Here is a 22,794-nt window from a genome sequence, read left to right on the forward strand (position 1 = left end):
TGACCTTCATCATCATCATCCTGTCAGTGAGGTTTTGTGGCAGGAGAAAGCCCAGACTGTTGTTTGATGGAGCTGTAGCCATTCCCAGCGCGTATCTGCCTCCAAATTACGCAGATGTGGAGGGCGCGGGAACTCTCCGCAGCACTTACAATTATGACGCATACCTGACCACGGGCTCGCGCACTAGTGACTTCAAGTTCGTCAGATCTTACAATGAGGATACACTGACCACTGACCTGACTCTGAAAAAGACTCAATCCGCTGTGGATGATCTTGAAGGGCTTGATGCGGAAATGGTCGATTCGTTTCAGGTAAGACTAAAAATCACTTTTTAAAAAGTATACCATAATGTAAGTTACATCAAATGTGTTTATGTACTAAATTTACTATTTTATACAATTAACCTTTAAGGGCCAATCTATAATCTAAAAGTAGTCCAACTTTCTTTGGTATTTTTATCATTTATTGTTTGATGTGTATGGTCATTTTGGAGTAATTGTTAGTTGTTATCTTTCATGTTTTTTTTTTTTTTATTAATTAATTAATTAATTTATTTATTTATTTATTGGTTGTTTGCTGAGCTTGCACAGTTATCGAAATCTGCCTTCAGATAAACTAATTCTCTTTACTGGATCATCCTTAATTTTTTTTTTTTTCTAACATCATTTTGTGTGTCTTTCTAGTTTCTGCCGTTTGTAATTGATTGTGGCGTATTTATGTAGTTTCACTTATCGATGATGCCTCAGTTATGTGAAGTTAACCAATTAAGTAAATTAAATCCAGATATCAGTAATATTTTGGGCAACTAAATCTTTTAAAACTCTGTTTAAAACATATTGGATTAATGGCAGCTTAGGTTTACCCTGTTGCTGTCCATGGTGCTGCACTGGGATGTACTGTTCTGTGGATTGTTGGTCCTACATAAGAAATGTAATCTGTATTGTTTCTTATTTTCGAAATGCTATTAATATTGAGATCATGTTTTTGTCCCTCTGGGTTATTTTTATTTTTATTTTTATTTTTGTCCTGTGTAACCCCTGTTTCATTAACCGCTTGATCATTATTTATTTATGAAATCAGAAAATAGTCTGTGAATTATTTACCATTGAGATCATCTCTTCCATGGCACTTAAAGATTGACGGATCATGCAGTGCAGTGTTGTTGAACTTTGTTGGACATTTGTGGTTTGGCACTTTGTACATTTCTCCAAGCATTCGTGGTGCAAGGTGTGCATCAGCATGCAAATTATATTTTATTTACTTCTTTGTTAAATTTGAAATATGTGATATTTTCCACTTTGAAAAATTTCAGGTCTCTTATTAAACTCCTGTAGGCTATACCAGTCAATGTGTGTGTTTTTTTTTTTATTATTATTATTATTATTTAATGAGCTCTTACTAGTTACTACGTAAGCATACAAATAAATATTTGGTTAATTCTTAGAGCGTCTGGTTGGAGATATAAACACTGTTCTATAGCTAACTATAATATTTAATGCTACAGAGGCTGGAGCATATTATATCTGTTTATCTGTAAAGACTGTCACATGGTCACACATGTCTTGTGAACTGGATTTCGCGATATAGATTTAAAGATGTCATACCATATGTTGGAGGTAAGCATTGATGCATTTTAACTTATTGTCTGTCATGTAAGATTTTTTTTCATGCCATGGGCAGACTACGAAGTATCTTGTAAATGTGAATTTTTATCTTCTTCCCTTGTAACATCCTGAAAGTATGTATGAAACTACAGGTATGTCATTTTATAAGCCTATGCATTGTTAGTATTATATCCATGTTTTGCATATGAGAGGCATGAGTTTATGCAGTTTCATAATTGAACTCTTAGTGTCGCTGTTCACCAGTGCAACCGTTGACCATGGCATTACTGTTTCTCTCCACCCTGTTCATGATGTCATATTCAAGACTGACATAGCTGGCTGTAAAAATCGTCAATGGTGAGCGGTGCCTTGCTCTTTTGTCTTCTTATACCGAACATGAACTAGATTTTGTACTGTCATCTGTCCTTTACATGTGGTTAACCTTCGAATAGTTGTTTCGTTCATTTACATAGAGAGACATAAAATCTTACGCGCTGCTGCTGAGATGTTTGGTCTTTTGTTCTTCGTGCTGATGGTGCACAACGCTAATGGAGACGTGAGCTATTCTTTTCCAGAGGAGATGAAACGAGGATCTGTGATTGGAAATATAGCAAAGGATCTCGGACTCGATGTGAACAGACTTTCATCTGGTAATGCTCGCATTGACACGGAAGGAAACAGAAAACGATACTGTGACATTAATCTGAACACTGGAGAACTGATCGTAGCGGAGAGAATCGACAGAGAGGGGCTTTGTGGAAAGAAAGCTTCATGCGTTATGAAACAGGAGCTCGTGTTGGAAAATCCTTTGGAGCTGCATCGCTTTATTCTTAATATTCAAGATATAAATGATAATTCACCTTTATTCAAACAAACTTTAATCAATCTCGAAATGAGCGAATCTGCAGTCAAAGGATCTCGTTACTTATTAGATGAGGCCCATGATGCGGATATTGGTGTGAATTCGGTGCAAACATATATACTTCAAAACAATGACCACTTTATTTTAAACGTAGTTACTCGGGAAAATGGAAGAAAATATGGCGAACTCATGCTTAATAAAGAGTTGGATCGTGAGCAGCAGAAAGAGGTAACATTAATTCTCACTGCGGTAGACGGCGGGACTCCACCGAGATCAGGTACTGTAGCCATACACGTCACTGTGCTGGATGCTAATGATAATGCTCCAGTCTTTAGTCAGGCCGTCTATAAAGTCAGTCTGCCTGAAAATTCTCCTCTAGATACTGTAGTGGTGACAGTGAGCGCTACTGATGCTGACGAGGGACATAATGGAGAAGTGATATATGAATTTGGACATCTGCCTGAAACCCACATGAAAACATTTTCGCTGGATTCATTGTCTGGTGAAATTAAACTAACAGGTCTCCTTGATTATGAGGAAGAAAGCTCAATTGAACTGCCAATTCAAGCTAAAGATGGCCAAGGTTTAGCCAGTTATTCTGCTGTGGTTATTGATGTTGTTGATATCAACGACAATGTCCCTATAATTATGATCAAATCTCTCAAAATCCCTGTTCCTGAGAATGCGTTACCCGGTACAGAGGTTGGCGTCATTAATGTGCAGGACAGAGACTCTGAGAATAACGGACAGGTGCGCTGCTCCATTCAGCAAAACGTCCCATTTAAACTCGTACCTTCAATCAAAAATTACTATTCTTTGGTGACCACAGGTGAATTAGACCGAGAGCTGCTCTCTGATTATAATATTACAATTACTGCTACTGATGAGGGCTCTCCGCCTTTATCTTCCACTAAGAATATTCACCTGACTGTAGCTGACGTGAATGATAATCCACCTGTATTTCAGGAGCAGAGTTACAGAGCTCATGTGCAAGAAAATAATAAACCTGGCTCATCTATTTGTTCAGTATCAGCTACAGACCCGGACTGGAGACAGAATGGCACTGTAGTTTATTCTCTGTTGTCCTCTGATCTCAGTGGCGCACCGGTGTCCTCCTTTCTATCCATTAACGGAGACACCGGGGTCATTCATGCCGTGAGGTCGTTTGATTACGAACAGCTGAAAAGTTTCAAAGTGCTCGTGATGGCCAGAGACAACGGTTCTCCTCCTCTGAGCAGTAACGTGACCGTGAGTGTCTTCATAACGGATGAGAATGACAACTCCCCTCAGATATTATACCCCTCTCCGGAAGGAAACTCCTTCATGACCGAGATGGTACCCAAAGCTGCGCAGGCGCGCTCCCTGGTCTCCAAGGTGATCGCCGTGGACGCGGATTCTGGCCAGAACGCGTGGCTCTCGTATCACATTATTAAAGCGACAGATCCGGGACTATTCACTATCGGTGTCCACAGCGGAGAGATCCGGACGCAGCGGGACATTTCTGAATCTGACAACATGAAACAGAACCTCATTGTGTCCGTGAGAGATAACGGACAGTCCTCTCTCTCAGCCACGTGCGCATTGTATTTACTTATATCAGATAACTTGGCTGAAGTTCCAGAACTGAAAGACAAGTCTCGTGACGAGAGCAGCTCCAAACTGACGTTTTATTTGATCATCGCGCTGGTGTCCGTCTCCACTTTCTTCCTGACCTTCATCATCATCATCCTGGCCGTGAGGTTTTGTCGCAGGAGAAAGCCCAGACTGTTGTTTGATGGAGCTGTAGCCATTCCCAGCGCGTATCTGCCTCCAAATTACGCAGATGTGGAGGGCGCGGGAACTCTCCGCAGCACTTACAATTATGACGCATACCTGACCACGGGCTCGCGCACTAGTGACTTCAAGTTCGTCAGATCTTATAATGAGGATACACTGACTGCTGACCTGACTCTGAAAAAGATTCAATCCGCTGTGGATGATCTTGAAGGACTCGATGCGGAAATGAGAGATTCGTTTCAGGTAGGACTTGAATATTTCTTTAAAAATAATTGGGTGGATTTTTTTTTTTTTACATTTAATATTTGTGTTTTCATCTAACTGATTTCTTTAGCAAGCTTTACTTATTTATTTATTTATTAGGGGTTTACATGGCTCTGTCAAATGCTTGATTGTAGACACGTGAATAGGGTCAGTTTGTAGTTACAACATATTGATGGTATAAGTGAATTTTTTTACCCTTCATCTGGTCATGAATGCGGTAGTTCTTTTTTGCCACTTGTTTTGACTTCTTTTGAAGTCAAGCTGTAAAAGTAGTTTGTTAGTCGTCTTTAAATGATTTCAGGGACTTCCGTCTCATTCCGTTGACGAATGCCTTAGCAGAATCATGTCAGTCATCAGTATGGGTGTCCTTATAGAGTCTTCAATTTGTGATTGTGTATTTGTGTATCTTTGTCATTTTTCTATGCAGTTACTTTAGAACGAGAATTAAGTTCATATGTTAGTAACATTCCCTTGAGCTAAATCTTTTAAACTTGTTTTTAATCTGATAGGAAATAACATAGCACAGGTTTCCCGTATTGCTGTCCATGGTTCTGCACTGCTATTTACTATTGGTTTTGTGTATTTTGTATGTATAGCTCTCTATCCCTCTATATTTGTTTGTTTGTTTGATATTAATAACATACATAGTAAGTCTTCTGTATCTCTCGCACTTTAATAGTTCACCCATTTTTTTTTTTTTGTCATCATTTACACACCCTCATGTCGTTCCAAACCTGTATGATTTTCTTTCTCATGTAAAACATGATAGAATATATTTTTAAGAATACTGGTAATCAAACAGCTGATGGACCCCATTGATTACCGTGATATTTCTTTGCCTATGCAAGTCAGTAAGGATCAACAACTGTTTGGCACTTAAAATTTCTTCAAAATATCTTCTCTTGTGTTCAGCATAAGACAGAAACTTATACAGGTTTGGGACGACATAAGGGTGCGTAAATGACAAGAAACTTTCATTACTGGGTGAATTAATATTTTAAGAGGATGTTGCAGCTGGCTTTAGTTTTGCTACACAGTTGCATAACAATAAAATTATTTGCTAAGTATGTCCTTTGTGTGTGATGGCATTCAATTCTATCGGATAAGAACGTAATGCAGTTCCTTATATTAACTCATAGTGTCGCTGTTTACCTGCGAAACAATGTGTTTCTTTAACACACATTTTCCGCCCAGTGCATGATGTCATACACATGGCTTCAAGCTCTTTTCGTTGTAGAAAATCGTCGAAAGTGACTGATCGTCTAACGGTGCACTCCTTTCGATTTGTCTTATTTTGATTTTACATTTGTCGTTTTGTTGTTGGGCTTAATTAATGCTTAATATCTGAAGAATTCCAAAGGTTCCGCGTTGCTTGCGAGATGTTTGGCCTTTTGTTCTTCGTGCTGATGGCGCACACCGTTAATGGAGACGTGAGCTATTCTTTTCCAGAGGAGATGAAACGCGGATCTGTGATTGGAAATATAGCAAAGGATCTCGGACTCGATGTGAACAGACTGTCATCTCGTAAGGCTCGAATCGATACTGAAGGTAACAGAAAACGATACTGCGACATTAATTTGAACACTGGAGAGCTGATCGTGGCGGAGAGAATCGACAGAGAGGGGCTTTGTGGAAAGAAACACCCGATTCGAACGTTATCACTCGATTGAATGGGGCGTTATCAGCGGTTATCAGCCCATAGAAATGGGCCAGGAGGGGCCTCCTGTGCCTACTAGTAGGCTCAGAAGGCCGTGATCATCCATCCAAATGGTTGATCACCCACAAATATACAAGAGAGGACTCCAGATCCAATCCCAGAATTCCTGCTCACCGGTAATCGGAAGTCTACTGGACGAATGCGGCAACGTTGCGATATTTCCTGCTTAATATTTTCAGGTAAGACTATTAAAATGATAAAACCGAGCATTTAAACTGTTATGGAAAACAATAAGCACACTCGTATTGCGTGTCATGATTGTTGACATGAGATAACCGTATTGCGATGTGTCTGCAAACGTTATCGCTAGACAATATTACGTTATTAGCGTGTCGTTATGTTAACGTTGCATGCTTTATGTGACCATTAACGTTGCTAATATGAGTGTGTATTTATGTCTGAAGCTAATGGGGGAATTAAGTTTCTAGTTAAACTGTCAACATGACTTTTTACACTCTTACAGGCTATTGTGAATGCTCGATATCTCCTCACTGAAGCCGGATCATAGGACTAATGTAGCCCATATTGACTTGAGAGAAATATTAAACAAGATGTATTTTACGGATGTTTGGAAACCTTGGGATCTTGACTAGAGTGTAAAATAAAGTTCTGTGGGTTTGAATCTATCTATCTATCTATCTATCTATCTATCTATCTATCTATCTATCTGTCTGTCTGTCTGTCTGTCTGTCTGTCTGTCTGTCTCTCTCTTTCTCTCTATACTAGCTAGCTAGCTGTGTATATATTTATATAATTTATCTATATATATATATATATATAGCTAGCTGTCTGTCTGTCTGTCTCTCTGTTTCTCTCTCTCTCTTTCTCTCTCACTCTCTCTCTAAAGCTTGCTAGCTGTGTATATATTTATAGAATTTATCTATCTATATATATATATATATATATATATATATATATATATATTTATATATATATATATATATATATATATATATATATATATATATATATATATATTTATATATATGTATATATATATATATATATATATATATATATATATATATATATATATATATATATATATATATATATATATATTTATATATATGTATATATATCTTGAACTTGAACTTGAAAAATAAAACCCAAAGGTCTGTCTGTCTGTTTAGCTGTCTGTCTGCCTGCCTGTGTTACATTAATGTCTCTTTACCTAACTTTTTTGTCTCCCTTTACAGCATACATTTCCAGCTGGTTGCAAGGACTTCTGTGGCAAGTTTGTTTTATTACTTCCATGCTCTGTCTTTGTTGAACTATTTTGGCTGTTTAGAATTTATTGTTCACAAATCTGTCTTGTGCAAGTTTCTCTCTGTTTGTGTTTTAGGTTGAAGATGGCCGAGAGAGGTAAGCTGTACAGTTGCTGATCTAGAAGCATTAGGCAAGAGTTTTCTGAGAACGATGGTATGATCTGCAACACTGTCTTTTTTTATTACTGATTTATTACTGACTATCTATTTCTTTCTTTGTTGTTATTCAACAAGAGAGAACTCCCATTAATGGGAATCAAAAGGAAACCCTGAAATCATGTTTTAAGGATGGAATGACACGAGTTGGTTCAGAATTAATACCAAGAGCTGCATCAGCTACTGGTTTGGACACCAGTGTCATAGAAATAAGGTTTACTTTTGTGCCACACTAACAAACAACATGTCAAATAAATAAATCATTCTGCTTCACTGCTTGTATAAATGAAGTGTTTTGTTAACATTCGGTTTAATTGGTGTAATACCCTTTTTGCTATTTTTTTTGTTTTTCAGAACTGGATTGGTGATCACAAATGACCGATGCTTCGTCTGGGCCCAGGCCATCAAAGGCCAAAGTTCACATTAGAGAGCTGTCACCTTACAATCTTTTTTGTAGGGACATATTCAAAAACAAAGGTGAGAAACAAAATTTAAAGACTGTTTTTATTTTTTTTATACTAAATAGTTTCTTTTCATACATGGTGGCCTTTTTGACATAAGGTTTATGAGGGTCATGAAGTGTCATGAAACAGATTTTCATGATAGTATTTGGGAAGTACTTCACTCACACAAATTGCATTCATCAGTTTAAGAATGCTGAGTGTATTGAAAAGAATCATCAGGTCATCTACTTTGCACGTTATCTTGTTTTTACAGAGTTGTTACAGATAAATGGTTTTCACAACCCAAGTACTGATTGTCGTTGTATGAATTTACTTTAGAAAGGAGATGCTGACTCTAATGCGTTAAGTTTTTCCTCAGGCACAATGAATGATATTAAGTGCAGGTGCGCCACATTGGGTGAAGATGCAAAGCAGAAATACATTCAAGTACAGTACTGAGGGCACATGGGCAGTCACAGGACCTAAACCTTGAGGTGAGGGATGCCCGAATTAAAATGCACTTAAAGAAGCTGAAGTTAGATGTTTGGAAACAGGATTCATTTGCTAAGCATTAGTGGTATTCTTAAAGTATTAGATGGAAGGATGATCAACAGCAATTGTGGTGTGAGCAAGACATCGTGTTAGACAACCGGATAGTTTATCTCTAGTTTTTATCATAATTTCAAATGAGTTTGTTACAAAAATATTCCAAGGCTATCAACATCAAATATTCTCACATTGAAGAAATTGTCAAAGACTCATACCACCATCTCAAACTGGAAGCAGCTGAAGAACAAAGTGGTCATGAGATTTCTTAAATTAAAATTTAGTTACCCCTCTGTCTCAGGTTTGATTTACATCCATTTCTGAAACGAAAAACCCAGAGTTTTCCTAAAGCCGCTGTCTGAAATGGAACCCAGGAAAACCTGCTTTTATCTTATGATTTATTATCAGCAAGATCTGAGATCAATTGATGTGCAATACCCACATATTCCTTTGGCAACAGTTAACAATGAACACGCTGCCTTTGAGATGTTGCTTTAAATATAGTGATGAGTATGATTTAAACTAACTCGCTTGACTTTCAAAATATCTGTATTTTCTTTGGTAGATAGAGGCAATTTGTGCTGTGTCTGCTGCGTCCATTTTGATGATAAGAAGAAGAATGCAAGAAAGAAGTGGCGTTCATGGTCTCAGTGCACAGTGTGCCAATCATGGTCACACACAGCATGTGGCTTTAAAAAGAACATGTGCCTTCACTGTCAGGGTCAAGACACCATGCTAACACCCTGAAGATGTATCTTGTTACTTGTTTGAGTTGTTTTTACTGTGTTGACGGCCCCCAACCCATCCATACAAACACACACACACAATACATACATATGCTGCAAATTCATTGTAATGACCATACTTCACACGTAAGAAGAAAATTGTGATCTTTTTGTTATTTTCATTCACCCCAATTTTTATTTATTGTTGTTTGTTGGCACCATCAATGTGGTCTCCTTTATACAGGACTTATGTGGGGACCAATAAAGTTATATTGTACTGAATTGAGTCTACATGTTTTTATATATATATATATATATATATATATATATATATATACACACCTGTTTCATCATTGGTTCAGTAGGGCTGGGTTTTAGCAAGGACCTCACCATAATATTCACAACAGTGGGTCAGAGTATGATTTCATGTTATGATTAGATGCTTCACATAACTTAACATGTTTCACAGTTTTGCTGTCACTAGGAGATACTTGGCAAAAAATATATTGAAAAGATGGTTACTGGTACTTGTAGAAACTTTGGTATACAGCTGAACACTACAATTTATTTATTTTAAATTTAAATGGTTTCTGTGGCATTGCTTACTTCCACTCTGAAGTATTTTCTTCACAATTACTGTTACGCTTTTATTTTAATGATAAACATTTAAGAGAAAATGTGAAGGGTATCATTTTATCTGTGTTAAGGATATCAATTGTTTCTCCTTGGATTCAGATAAATAAAGTTTATTGTCAGTTTATGTGAGGGAGGACTGGTGTGTTCCACTTTTGTTTGCAGTTGTCTGCCGAGGGTAGACTACATTTCAATTCAAAGTGCTGTCGGTCAATTTATCTGGTTTGCAAATTAGGGTTGTAAAATTATATATTTACTGAACATATAAAATATCTAGTATAGCCAAACTATTAATTACATTGCATTTAGATGAATGCAAAGGAATTAATTTCAATGCTTTCAAACATGCTTTTTAAATGACACATGAGTTTTGGTAACATGGACTGAGAAAACATTTAACCATCTTCTGCTCAGAAACCTTATAAAAACTTTAACTTTTACCAGCAATTACCAGCAATCTTCAAATTATCTTATTTTATGTTCAACATAAGAAAGCTACTCATACAGGTTTGGAACGACATGAGGGTGAGTAGATGACAGAATTTTCATTTTTGGGTGAACCATCCCATAATTAGATTGCACATATATATATATATATATAAGCCATGTGTGTACCAAACAGAAATGCAAAATGAGTCTCTGTGTGTGTGTGTGTGTGTGCGGACAGGGTATTTGTCATGTTGTGGGTTCATAAATCTGTTTACAAAGTCAGAAACAAACAAACAAGCAAATAGCTTCTTTTTATATAGGCTATGGCTGTTGAGCCTTCAAATAGCTATCTGAAACTACACCCGAGATGGCTTGTGCATGTGAAATGAGAAAATTAAAAATTTGGCGTAGAGCTAAACCACATACATTGTTAGAAAGGTCTTGACCCATGATATGTAAGTATGAAGATTCTACATGGCTCCTGTTTTGAAATACTGACCTTTGAAACATCACCTTGGTGCATATTTGAAGGCTTATAATTAAGCAATAAAAAGGGCTACACACGTGGGACTAACTGTTATAGAGAGCTCTTGTCCTCATTTATGATGTCAACAGCTTGGGATATTGTCAAATCTGGTTAAAAGTAATTTGAACCCATTTAAAATTTAGACATTTAAAATCTGATTACATAGATATGTTTACAATCCGCCTAAACTCGACACTGTACTCTCAACTCACTATTTGCAATATCCAATTCTAAGAAATACACAAATTTGTTAAAAACTACAATTCCCTATAGCTACTCAGTGCAGCTTGATACAAATCAAGCACTGCAGCTGTAGTTTATCTGGTTTGCGAATTAGGGTTGGAAATTAGGGTTGTAAAAAGATATATCTACTGAATATATCAAATATCTAGTACAACCAATCTATTAATTACACTGCATCTAGATGATTTACGTTAAGAAAATCTAAATATATTTGTTTATTTAAGACTTTTTAACCGAAATGTAGAAACCGCAAACCCCGCCCACAACACAATGCACTTCCGTAACCTTCTGCTACCAAAAATGTGTTTCTCTGAATCGAAGGGGAAATGTGCAAAAGTTATATTAATATATCGTATTGTTGAGTTATGTGTTTGTTGTTGTTTTTTCGTGGACATATGTTGAATTCATCATTTAAAAAAAAAGTGTCTTGTGAATAAAATACTTTTGGGCGGAACTACGTTATGCAAGCCACGTGGTTTCAGCGATAGCAGCGTAACCACCATGGCAACTAACAACGAACAAACTAAATGTAATATACATTCACTGAAAGAAGAAAGTGAAAATAAAATGAAAGCAGCCAATTTGAAGAAGAGAAAAAAATTGTTCAATTACATAGGCTTGGATCTGGAGAATTTCAAGCAAATAACAGTTATGTAGGAACCTACTGTATGTGGCACACTGTCACATACGGATTATGACTGTAAATTCATTGTATGTTATTTATTAAGTAAATAACTTTTCATTGATTTTAAATGTGCTGTGAATAAGTGCAGAGCACCATGGCTAAAACATGGCTGTAACTCGTAGAGTCAATACTATGTTCCCTTTTATTTTATTTTTTTACAAACTCATAGTTGGTTCAGAGGATTCAAGATCCAATAATTTATTTTCATTTCAACTCAGTCGAAGGGGATTTTGATGGTGAGCTCACAAAAAACAAAACACCTCCCACACATTGACCACATTTGTACATTACAGTAAATAACATATTACATTATGGTAAACACATTTTTTTTTAGATTAGATTAGATTCAACTTTATTGTCATTATGCAGAGTACAAGTACAGAGCTAATGAAATGCATTTAGCATCTAACCAGAAGTGCAAGAATATAGTGTTTTATATACATAAAAGTGCAGAGTAAGTAAAGCTATGATATACAGAATGTACAGTGGAGTTGCTATATACAATATTGATCAGAGTATATACAGAATATAAATATGAATGTAATGTAGGGATTGTATGTACATTGTGAACAGAGCAATGAAGGATTATATAAACAGTATGAGTGGTAATAAATGCAGTTGGATGAGTGTGCAAAAATATTGCTGAACAATGTATTCTATGCAAAATAAAAGTAGTGCAATATTTTTTATAGAAATATTTTACTCTGCTTGTACAGTAACAATTATAGACCGTTTATTTTTTAATTTTGTACTCATACAGACAGACTAGTGGTGATATGTATGCTTAAATACAGTGCCTAAGTTTTAAAAGAGATCAGACCTAGTAAAACAACATGTCTGCACAAGTAATGCAGTAAAGTAATTATATTATATTATATTATGTATCTGTTGGATACCTTGAATGAGAGCAGCTTACTGCAGTCCTAAAGATTTAAGGAAAACATAGATTTATGAGAGGAATAGTGATCTTTTTTCACAAGTTTAATTAATATTTCATGTACACAGGCCATGAAATTCTGCAACAATGATTAACCTCTTGAGGCTTTGAGCTGTTAAGATGTGATAGCAGGTATTACTCATGCGGGTTCAGTGTAATGGATCAACCGCACTTGTACCAGAGCTTTGATTCCTCACAAGGCCAAAGTTAGCATCCAATGTGACAATCATATCTCCATCTGCCTGGAAAACAAACACTTACAGTAACATTGGTTTTGTACCCGCACCAGGTTTATACATTTATACTATTACTTCTATTATAATACTACATACACAAATTAACTTAGTTTGATATTAATTCAGATTTTAATTCTATGCCATTAGTTTAATCAAACAAGAACCATGCTGGAATTATAACCAACCTTTGGACATGCTGGGCATATGGTTCCATCATTTAATTGTGGGCAAATATCAACCAAACTTCTTTGTCGGAAGTGGTGATGCCTAAAATGGGATATGGGGTGTTGCAAAAACCCTCAACAGAAACCTGACACTCCAGTGACAGAGAAACAGAAAGCTCTAGCAGAGGGATGGAGAAGGCTGTCTAATCAGAGCCCATATCTTAGCAGAGTGCAGGCTTCTGGTTCACACGCACACATCTAGACTGTAATGGTGCAGAGCCGTCCTGCCAAATATAAAGAGGAAAATAACATTAAAACATAACCTAGTACTACTATAGAGACTACCATATCAGTATAAATTAAATTAAATGTATGCATTTAGCAGACGCTTTTATCCAAAGCGACTTACAGTGGATTCAGGCTATACATTTTTACCCATCATGATAGTATATAAACTATACATTTAGTTTATATAGTATAGACTAAATCACTTGAGTGTGTCACATATAACTTCATGTTTGTAATTATTGGAATCAACAAACAACTTTTTTTTTTTTAATTGCATCACAAATTTGATTAATTCCTTAAAGGAAATCATTACTCCACATGTAATAGGATTGAATTCCTTAACCTGTCAATAAAATTAAATACATTAAGAGTTTGTATCAGGTAAAATGACAAACCTGTGCTGACAATGATCTTCATGTCCTTTGTGTACACAGCATGGGTGCCATGGGCTTCAGGTAAATATAAGAATAACCCCAGGGAGGATGGCTCATAGTAAACACTCTGTAAGAAAGATGGATAGCTCTGATGTTTTTAAAACAACAAACTTGTGACACTAACAGTTGATACTGCATAGTGCTAAAACAATTTGAAGTATCTAATGAATCTGTTGACATTACTGTGAGTTTGCTGTCTGTATACAAGTATAGCAATAGCAATGTAAGACTGTATGTTATTGTTCTTACATTCCACTTTTCAGGAAGATGCAGTGAATTTCTGTGAATCCTCTTCAGGCAAACCTCACAAAACACTGTAGTGGAGCTGCACTCAATGCACCTATAATCAGCATGTTCTCGGCAGACAGCACACTGGGTAGTGATCGGTGCTGAACATTCAAACGACACCTTAAGCATCTCATCCTTGACTGCATCCCAGGCATGAAGCTCTCTCTTCTTTGCCTTACTGTATGCACTCTCAGAACAGCTCGGTGTCGCATCATCAGGTTCAGTCAGTTGAGATGTAATAGAAGCGTCTGAAGGGTGGGTCTGTTTGTAGCTGGGCTGGGGAAGACCTTGACTGAGGTAAGAAAACTTTGCATGGCCAGCGATAGACCTCCTCACCAACTTAATTTTAACGTTCCTGAAAAGTGTGGTCATCTTAAGAGCTTTTTCCCATATCTGAAATCAAAATATTTGGCAATTATTACATAAAGCAAAGTGCAACCCGTACCGTACTTCTTATCACAGCCTAAAAGACAGAAACACATGAGTGAAAATGGGATGCAGTCAGATGAGGGATATTTGGTGTGATAGTTAGATACAGCTAGCTTAGATAACTAGATATATAGATTGCAAGATAGATTATATAAATAGATAGATACACAGCTAGCTAGCTATATATATATATATATATAAACTGCTCAAAAAATAAAGGGAACACTTGTGGGTTATATTGTGTTGTTAAGTATTCCCTTTATTTTTTTGAGAAGGTATATAGATAGAAAGACAGACAGACAGATTGACAGATGCTAAACTTCCTGATATAGGATCAAATCCAGACAAGCTTTGTTCAAACCCACAGAACTTTATTTTACATTCTAGTCAAGATCCCAAGGATTCCAAACAGTCGTAAAATACGTCTTGTGTTTAATATTTCTCTCAAGTCAATATGGGCTACATTAAGCCTATGATCCGGCTTCAGTGAGGAGATATCGAGCATACACAATAGCTTGTAAGAGTGTAAAAAGTCATGTTGACAGTTTAACTAGAAACTTAATTCCCCCATTAGCTTCAGACATAAATACACACTCATATTAGCAACGTTAATGCTCACATAAAGCATGCAACGTTAACATAACGACACGCTAATAACGTAATATTGTCTAGCGATAACGTTTGCAGATACATCGCAATACGGTTATCTCATGTCAACAATCATGACACGCAATACGAGTGTGCTTATTGTTTTCCATAACAGTTTAAATGCTCGGTTTTATCATTTTAATAGTCTTACCTGAAAATATTAAGCAGGAAATATCGCAACGTTGCCGCATTCGTCCAGTAGACTTCCGATTACCGGTGAGCAGGAATTCTGGGATTGGATCTGGAGTCCTCTCTTGTATATTTGTGGGTGATCAACCATTTGGATGGATGATCACGGCCTTCTGAGCCTACTAGTAGGCGCAGGAGGCCCCTCCTGGCCCATTTCTATGGGCTGATAACCGCTGATAACGCCCCATTCAATCGAGTGATAACGTTCGAATCGGGTGAAAGAAAGCTACATGTGTCATAAACCAGGAGCTTGTCCTTGAAAGCCCTCTAGAACTTCATCGCTTCCTTCTAAATATTGAAGACATAAATGATAATTCACCACAGTTCACAGATAGTGTCGTTAAATTCGAAATACGAGAATCAGCAGACAAAGGATCTCGTTACTTATTAGATGAGGCTCATGATGCCGATATTGGTCGGAATTATGTGCAATCATATACGCTTCAAGATAGTGAACATTTTATTCTTAATGTACTAACCAGGGAAAATGGAAGAAAATATGGCGAGCTCGTGCTGAATAAAGAGTTGGATCGTGAGCAGCAGAAAGAGGTAACATTAATTCTCACTGCGGTAGACGGCGGGACTCCACCGAGATCAGGTACTGTAGCCATACACGTCACTGTGCTGGATGCTAATGATAATGCTCCAGTCTTTAGTCAGGCCGTCTATAAAGTCAGTCTGCCTGAAAATTCCCCTCTAGATACTGTAGTGGTGACAGTGAGTGCTACTGATGCTGACGAGGGACAAAATGGAGAAGTGACATATGCATTTAGTCATTTATCCGAGATTGTCCGGCAATTGTTTTTTCTTGATACAGTGTCTGGAGAGATTAAACTAAAGGGACTCGTGGATTTTGAGGAGGAGAGTTCAATAGAACTGCCGATTCAAGCTAAAGATGGTCAGGGACTAGCCAGCCATTGCACAGTAATAATAGATGTTATAGATATCAATGATAACGCCCCTATAATAGCGATTAATTCCCTTAGCAGTCCTGTTCCCGAGAATGTGTTACCCGGTACAGAGGTTGGCATCATTAATGTGCAGGACAGAGACTCTGAGAATAACGGACAGGTGCGCTGCTCCATTCAGCAAAACGTCCCATTTAAACTCGTGCCTTCAATTAAGAAATATTATTCTCTGGTGACCACAGGTGAATTAGACCGCGAGCTGCTCTCTGATTATAATATTACAATTACTGCTACTGATGAGGGCTCTCCGCCTTTATCTTCCACTAAGAATATTCACCTGACTGTAGCTGACGTGAATGATAATCCACCTGTATTTCAGGAGCAGAGTTACAGAGCTCATGTGCAAGAAAATAATAAACCTGGCTCCTCTATTTGTTCAGTATCAGCTACAGACCCGGACTGGAGACAGAATGGCACTGTAGTTTATTCTCTGTTGTCCTCTGATCTCAGTGGCGCACCGGTGTCCTCCTTTCTATCCATTAACGGAGACACCGGGGTCATTCATGCCGTGAGGTCGTTTGATTACGAACAGCTGAAAAGTTTCAAAGTGCTCGTGATGGCCAGAGACAACGGTTCTCCTCCTCTGAGCAGTAACGTGACCGTGAGTGTCTTCATAACGGATGAGAATGACAACTCCCCTCAGATATTATACCCCTCGCCGGAAGGAAACTCCTTCATGACCGAGATGGTACCCAAAGCTGCGCAGGCGCGCTCCCTGGTCTCCAAGGTGATCGCCGTGGACGCGGATTCTGGCCAGAACGCGTGGCTCTCGTATCACATTATTAAAGCGACAGACCCGGGACTTTTCACTATCGGTGTCCACAGCGGAGAGATCAGGACACAGCGGGACATTTCTGAATCTGACAACATGAAACAGAACCTCATTGTGTCCGTGAGAGATAACGGACAGTCCTCTCTCTCAGCCACGTGCGCATTGTATTTACTTATATCAGATAACTTGGCTGAAGTTCCAGAACTGAAAGACATGTCTCGTGACGAGAGCAGCTCCAAACTGACGTTTTATTTGATCATCGCGCTGGTGTCCGTCTCCACTTTCTTCCTGACCTTCATCATCATCATCCTGGCCGTGAGGTTTTGTCGCAGGAGAAAGCCCAGACTGTTGTTTGATGGAGCTGTAGCCATTCCCAGCGCGTATCTGCCTCCAAATTACGCAGATGTGGAGGGCGCGGGAACTCTCCGCAGTACTTACAATTATGACGCATACCTGACCACGGGCTCGCGCACTAGTGACTTCAAGTTCGTCAGATCTTATAATGAGGATACACTGACCGCTGACCTGACTCTGAAAAACACTCAGTCCGCTGTGGATGATCTTGAAGGACTCGATGCGGAAATGAAAGATTCGTTTCAGGTAAGACTAAAAATCACTTTTTAAAAAGTATACCATAATGTAAGTTACATCAAATGTGGTTATGTACTAAATTTACTATTTTATACAATTAACATTTAAGGGCCAATTTGTAATCTAAAAGTAGTCCTACTTTGGTATTTTTATCATTTATTTCTTGATGTGTATGGTCATTTTGGAGCAATTGTTAGTTGTTATCTTTCACGATTTTTTTTTTTTTTTTTTTTTTTTTGCTGAGCTTGCACAGTTATCGAAATCTGCCTTCAGATAAACTAATTCCCTTTACTGGATCATCCTTAATTGTTTTTCTAACATCAATTTGTGTGTCTTTCTAGTTTCTGCCGTTTGTAATTGATTGTGGTGTATTTATGTAGTTTCGCTTATCGATGCATCACTTATGTGAAGTTAACCAATTCAGTAAATTAAATCCAGAAACCAATAATATTTTGGCCAGCGAAATCTTTTAAAACTCTTTTTAAGACATATTGGTAATGGCAGCTTAGGTTTACCCTGTTGCTGTCCATGGTGCTGCACTGGGATGTACTGTTCTGTGGATTGTTGGTCCTACATAAGAAATGTAATCTGTATTATGTTTCTTATTTTCGAAATGCTATTAATATTGAGATAATGTTTATGTCCCCTTTTTTTAGCATTAGTTTTTTATTTATTTATTTTTTTTTTTGTCCTGTGTAACCCCTGTTTCATTAACCGCTCGAGCATTATTTATTTATGAAATCAGAAAATAGTCTGTGAATTATTTACCATTGAGATCATCCCTTCCATGGCACTTAAAGATTGACGGATCATGCAGTGCAGTGTTGTTGAACTTTGTTGGACATTTGTGGTTTGGCACTTAGTACATTTCTCCAAGCATTCGTGGTGCAAGGTGTGCATCAGCATGCAAATTATATTTTATTTACTTCTTTGTTAAATTTGAAATGTGATATTTTCCACTTTGAAACATTTCAGTTCTGTTATTAAACTCCTGTAGGCTATACCAGTCAAGCTGTTTTGTTTTGTTTTGTTTTTTTCATTTAATGATGTCTTATAATTATAACGTAAGCATACAAATAAATATTTGGTTAATTCTTAGAGCGTCTGGTTGGAGATATAAACACTGTTCTATAGCTAACTATAGTATTTAATGCTACAGAGGCTGGAGCATATTATATCTGTTTATCTGTAAAGACTGTCACATGGTCACACATGTCTTGTTAACTGGATTTCGCGATTTAGATTTAAAAATGTCATACCATACGTTGGAGGTAAGCATTGATGCATTTTAACTTATTGTCTGTCATGTAAGATTTTTTTTTTCATGCCATGGGCAGACTACGAAGTATCTTGTAAATGTGAATTTTTATCTTCTTCCCTTGTAACATCCTAAAAGTATGTATGAAACTACAGATATGTCATTTTATAAGCCTATGCATTGTTAGTATTATATCCATGTTTTGCATATGAGAGGCATGAGTTTATGCAGTTTCATAATTGAACTCTTAGTGTCGCTGTTCACCAGTGCAACCGTTGACCATGGCATTACTGTTTCTCTCCACCCTGTTCATGATGTCATATTCAAGACTGACATAGCTGGCTGTAAAAATCGTCAATGGTGAGCGGTGCCTTGCTCTTTTGTCTTCTTATACCGAACATGAACTAGATTTTGTACTGTCATCTGTCCTTTACATGTGGTTAACCTTCGAATAGTTGTTTCGTTCATTTACATAGAGAGACATAAAATCTTACGCGCTGCTGCTGAGATGTTTGGTCTTTTGTTCTTCGTGCTGATGGCGCACACCGCTAATGGAGACGTGAGCTATTCTTTTCCAGAGGAGATGAAACGCGGATCTGTGATTGGAAATATAGCAAAAGATCTCGGTCTCGATGTGAACAGACTTTCAACTGGTAATGCTCGCATTGACACGGAAGGAAACAGAATACGATACTGTGACATTAATTTGAACACTGGAGAACTGATCGTAGCGGAGAGAATCGACAGAGAGGGGCTTTGTGGAAAGAAAGCTTCATGCGTTATGAAACAGGAGCTCGTGTTGGAAAATCCTTTGGAGCTGCATCGCTTTATTCTTAATATTCAAGATATAAATGATAATTCACCTTTATTCAAACAAACTTTAATCAATCTCGAAATGAGGGAATCTGCAGTCAAAGGATCTCGTTACTTATTAGATGAGGCCCATGATGCGGATATTGGTGTGAATTCGGTGCAAACATATATACTTCAAAACAATGACCACTTTATTTTAAACGTAGTTACTCGGGAAAATGGAAGAAAATATGGCGAACTCATGCTTAATAAAGAGTTGGATCGTGAGCAGCAGAAAGAGGTAACATTAATTCTCACTGCGGTAGACGGCGGGACTCCACCGAGATCAGGTACTGTAGCCATACACGTCACTGTGCTGGATGCTAATGATAATGCTCCAGTCTTTAGTCAGGCCGTCTATAAAGTCAGTCTGCCTGAAAATTCTCCTCTAGATACTGTAGTGGTGACAGTAATTGCAACCGATATTGACGAAGGACATAATGGAGAAGTGATATATGAATTTGGACATCTGCCTGAAACCCATATGAAAACATTTTCGCTGGATTCATTGTCTGGTGAAATTAAACTAACAGGTCTCCTTGATTATGAGGAAGAAAGCTCAATTGAACTGCCAATTCAAGCTAAAGATGGCCAAGGTTTAGCCAGTTATTCTGCTGTGGTTATTGATGTTGTTGATATCAACGACAATGTCCCTATAATTATGATCAAATCTCTCAAAATCCCTGTTCCTGAGAATGCGTTACCCGGTACAGAGGTTGGCATCATTAATGTGCAGGACAGAGACTCTGAGAATAACGGACAGGTGCGCTGCTCCATTCAGCAAAACGTCCCATTTAAACTCGTGCCTTCAATCAAAAATTACTATTCTTTGGTGACCACAGGTGAATTAGACCGAGAGCTGCTCTCTGATTATAATATTACAATTACTGCTACTGATGAGGGCTCTCCGCCTTTATCTTCCACTAAGAATATTCACCTGACTGTAGCTGACGTGAATGATAATCCACCTGTATTTCAGGAGCAGAGTTACAGAGCTCATGTGCAAGAAAATAACAAACCTGGCTCCTCTATTTGTTCAGTATCAGCTACAGACCCGGACTGGAGACAGAATGGCACTGTAGTTTATTCTCTGTCGTCCTCTGATCTCAGTGGCTCACCGGTGTCCTCCTTTCTATCCATTAACGGAGACACCGGGGTCATTCATGCCGTGAGGTCGTTTGATTACGAACAACTGAAAAGTTTCAAAGTGCTCGTGTTAGCCAGAGACAACGGTTCTCCTCCTCTGAGCAGTAACGTGACCGTGAGTGTCTTCATAACGGATGAGAATGACAACTCCCCTCAGATATTATACCCCTCTCCGGAAGGAAACTCCTTCATGACCGAGATGGTACCCAAAGCTGCGCAGGCGCGCTCCCTGGTCTCCAAGGTGATCGCCGTGGACGCGGATTCTGGCCAGAACGCTTGGCTCTCGTATCACATTATTAAAGCCACAGATCCGGGACTTTTCATTATCGGTGTCCACAGCGGAGAGATCAGGACGCAGCGGGACATTTCTGAATCTGACAACATGAAACAGAACCTCATTGTGTCCGTGAGAGATAACGGACAGTCCTCTCTCTCAGCCACGTGCGCATTGTATTTACTTATATCAGATAACTTGGCTGAAGTTCCAGAACTGAAAGACATGTCTCGTGACGAGAGCAGCTCCAAACTGACGTTTTATTTGATCATCGCGCTGGTGTCCGTTTCCACTTTCTTCCTGACCTTCATCATCATCATCCTGGCCGTGAGGTTTTGTCGCAGGAGAAAGCCCAGACTGTTGTTTGATGGAGCTGTAGCCATTCCCAGCGCGTATCTGCCTCCAAATTACGCAGATGTGGAGGGCGCGGGAACTCTCCGCAGCACTTACAATTATGACGCATACCTGACCACGGGCTCGCGCACTAGTGACTTCAAGTTCGTCAGATCTTATAATGAGGGCACACTGACTGCTGACCTGACTCTGAAAAAGACTCAATCCGCTGTGGATGATCTTGAAGGACTCGATGCGGATATTAGCGCTTCGTTTCAGGTAGGACTTGAATATTTCTTTAAAAATAATTGGGTGGATTTTTTTTTTTTTTTATATTTGTGTTTTCATCTAACTGATTTCTTTAGCAAGCTTTATTTATTTATTTATTTATTTATTTATTTATTTATTTATTTATTTATTTATTTATTTATTAGGGGTTTACATGGCTCTGTCAAATGCTTGATTGTAGACACGTGAATAGGGTCAGTTTGTAGTTACAACATATTGATGGTATAAGTGAATTTTTTTACCCTTCATCTGGTCATGAATGCGGTAGTTCTTTTTTGCCACTTGTTTTGACTTCTTTTGAAGTCAAGCTGTAAAAGTAGTTTGTTAGTCGTCTTTAAATGATTTCAGGGACTTCCGTCTCATTCCGTTGACGAATGCCTTAGCAGAAACATGTCAGTCATCAGTATGGGTGTCCTTATAGAGTCTTCAATTTGTGATTGTCTGTGATAAGACATTGCTATTTAAATGGTTTTACTTGTGTCTTTGTCATTTTTATATGCAGTTACTTTAGAACGAGAATTAAGTTCATATGTTAGTAACGTTCCCTTGAGCTAAATCTTTTAAACTTGTTTTTAATCTGATAGGAAATAACATAGCACAGGTTTCCAGTATTGCTGTCCATGGTTCTGCACTGCTATTTACTATTGGTTTTGTGTATTTTGTATGTATAGCTCTCTATCCCTCTATATTTGTTTGTTTGTTTGATTTTAATACCATACATAGTGAAGTCTTCTTTATCTCTCGCACTTTAATAGTTCACCCTTTTTTTTTTTTGTCATCATTTACACACCCTCATGTCGTTCCAAACCTGTATGATTTTCT

The 22,794-nt window shown here is 37.9% G+C and overlaps 2 protein-coding genes and 1 long non-coding RNA gene across 14 annotated transcripts in view; all 3 read left to right on the forward strand.

The window, feature by feature from the left end:
• Positions 1 to 22,794, forward strand: part of LOC127971208 (protocadherin beta-15-like) — a 112,143-nt gene that overhangs the window by 6,159 nt on the left and 83,190 nt on the right. For 2 of the 12 annotated variants that reach the window (XM_052574073.1, XM_052574098.1), the window contains exons 2-3: positions 16,641 to 16,971; positions 21,105 to 21,318. The exons of 6 other annotated variants lie outside the window; for them this stretch is intronic. In XM_052574073.1, the coding sequence (XP_052430033.1) occupies positions 16,641 to 16,971; positions 21,105 to 21,318 (545 nt within the window). Of the gene's footprint in view, positions 1 to 16,640; positions 17,941 to 21,104; positions 21,319 to 22,794 lie in introns of those variants that run through there. 4 more of the 12 variants (XM_052574077.1, XM_052574097.1, XM_052574099.1 and 1 more) reach the window with 3 other exon arrangements.
• LOC127971214 (protocadherin beta-15-like) lies at positions 1,945 to 4,648 on the forward strand. The gene has a single exon (XM_052574107.1). It carries the CDS (start codon positions 2,110 to 2,112, stop codon positions 4,561 to 4,563), a length of 2,454 nt encoding a protein of 817 aa, XP_052430067.1. The 5' UTR covers positions 1,945 to 2,109; the 3' UTR covers positions 4,564 to 4,648.
• On the forward strand, positions 7,548 to 9,643 carry LOC127971245 (uncharacterized). Its single transcript, XR_008156776.1, has 2 exons — positions 7,548 to 8,124; positions 9,202 to 9,643. It is a non-coding gene; the product is annotated as an uncharacterized LOC127971245 (long non-coding RNA).

This window comes from Carassius gibelio, chromosome B14 (assembly GCF_023724105.1).
Source record: "Carassius gibelio isolate Cgi1373 ecotype wild population from Czech Republic chromosome B14, carGib1.2-hapl.c, whole genome shotgun sequence".
Classification (NCBI taxonomy): Eukaryota; Metazoa; Chordata; class Actinopteri; order Cypriniformes; family Cyprinidae; genus Carassius; species Carassius gibelio.

Excerpts from the sequence above, each read along its gene's own strand:
- LOC127971214 (XM_052574107.1), top strand. The coding sequence starts at position 2,110 with ATGTTTGGTCTTTTGTTCTTCGTGCTGATGGTGCACAACGCTAATGGA.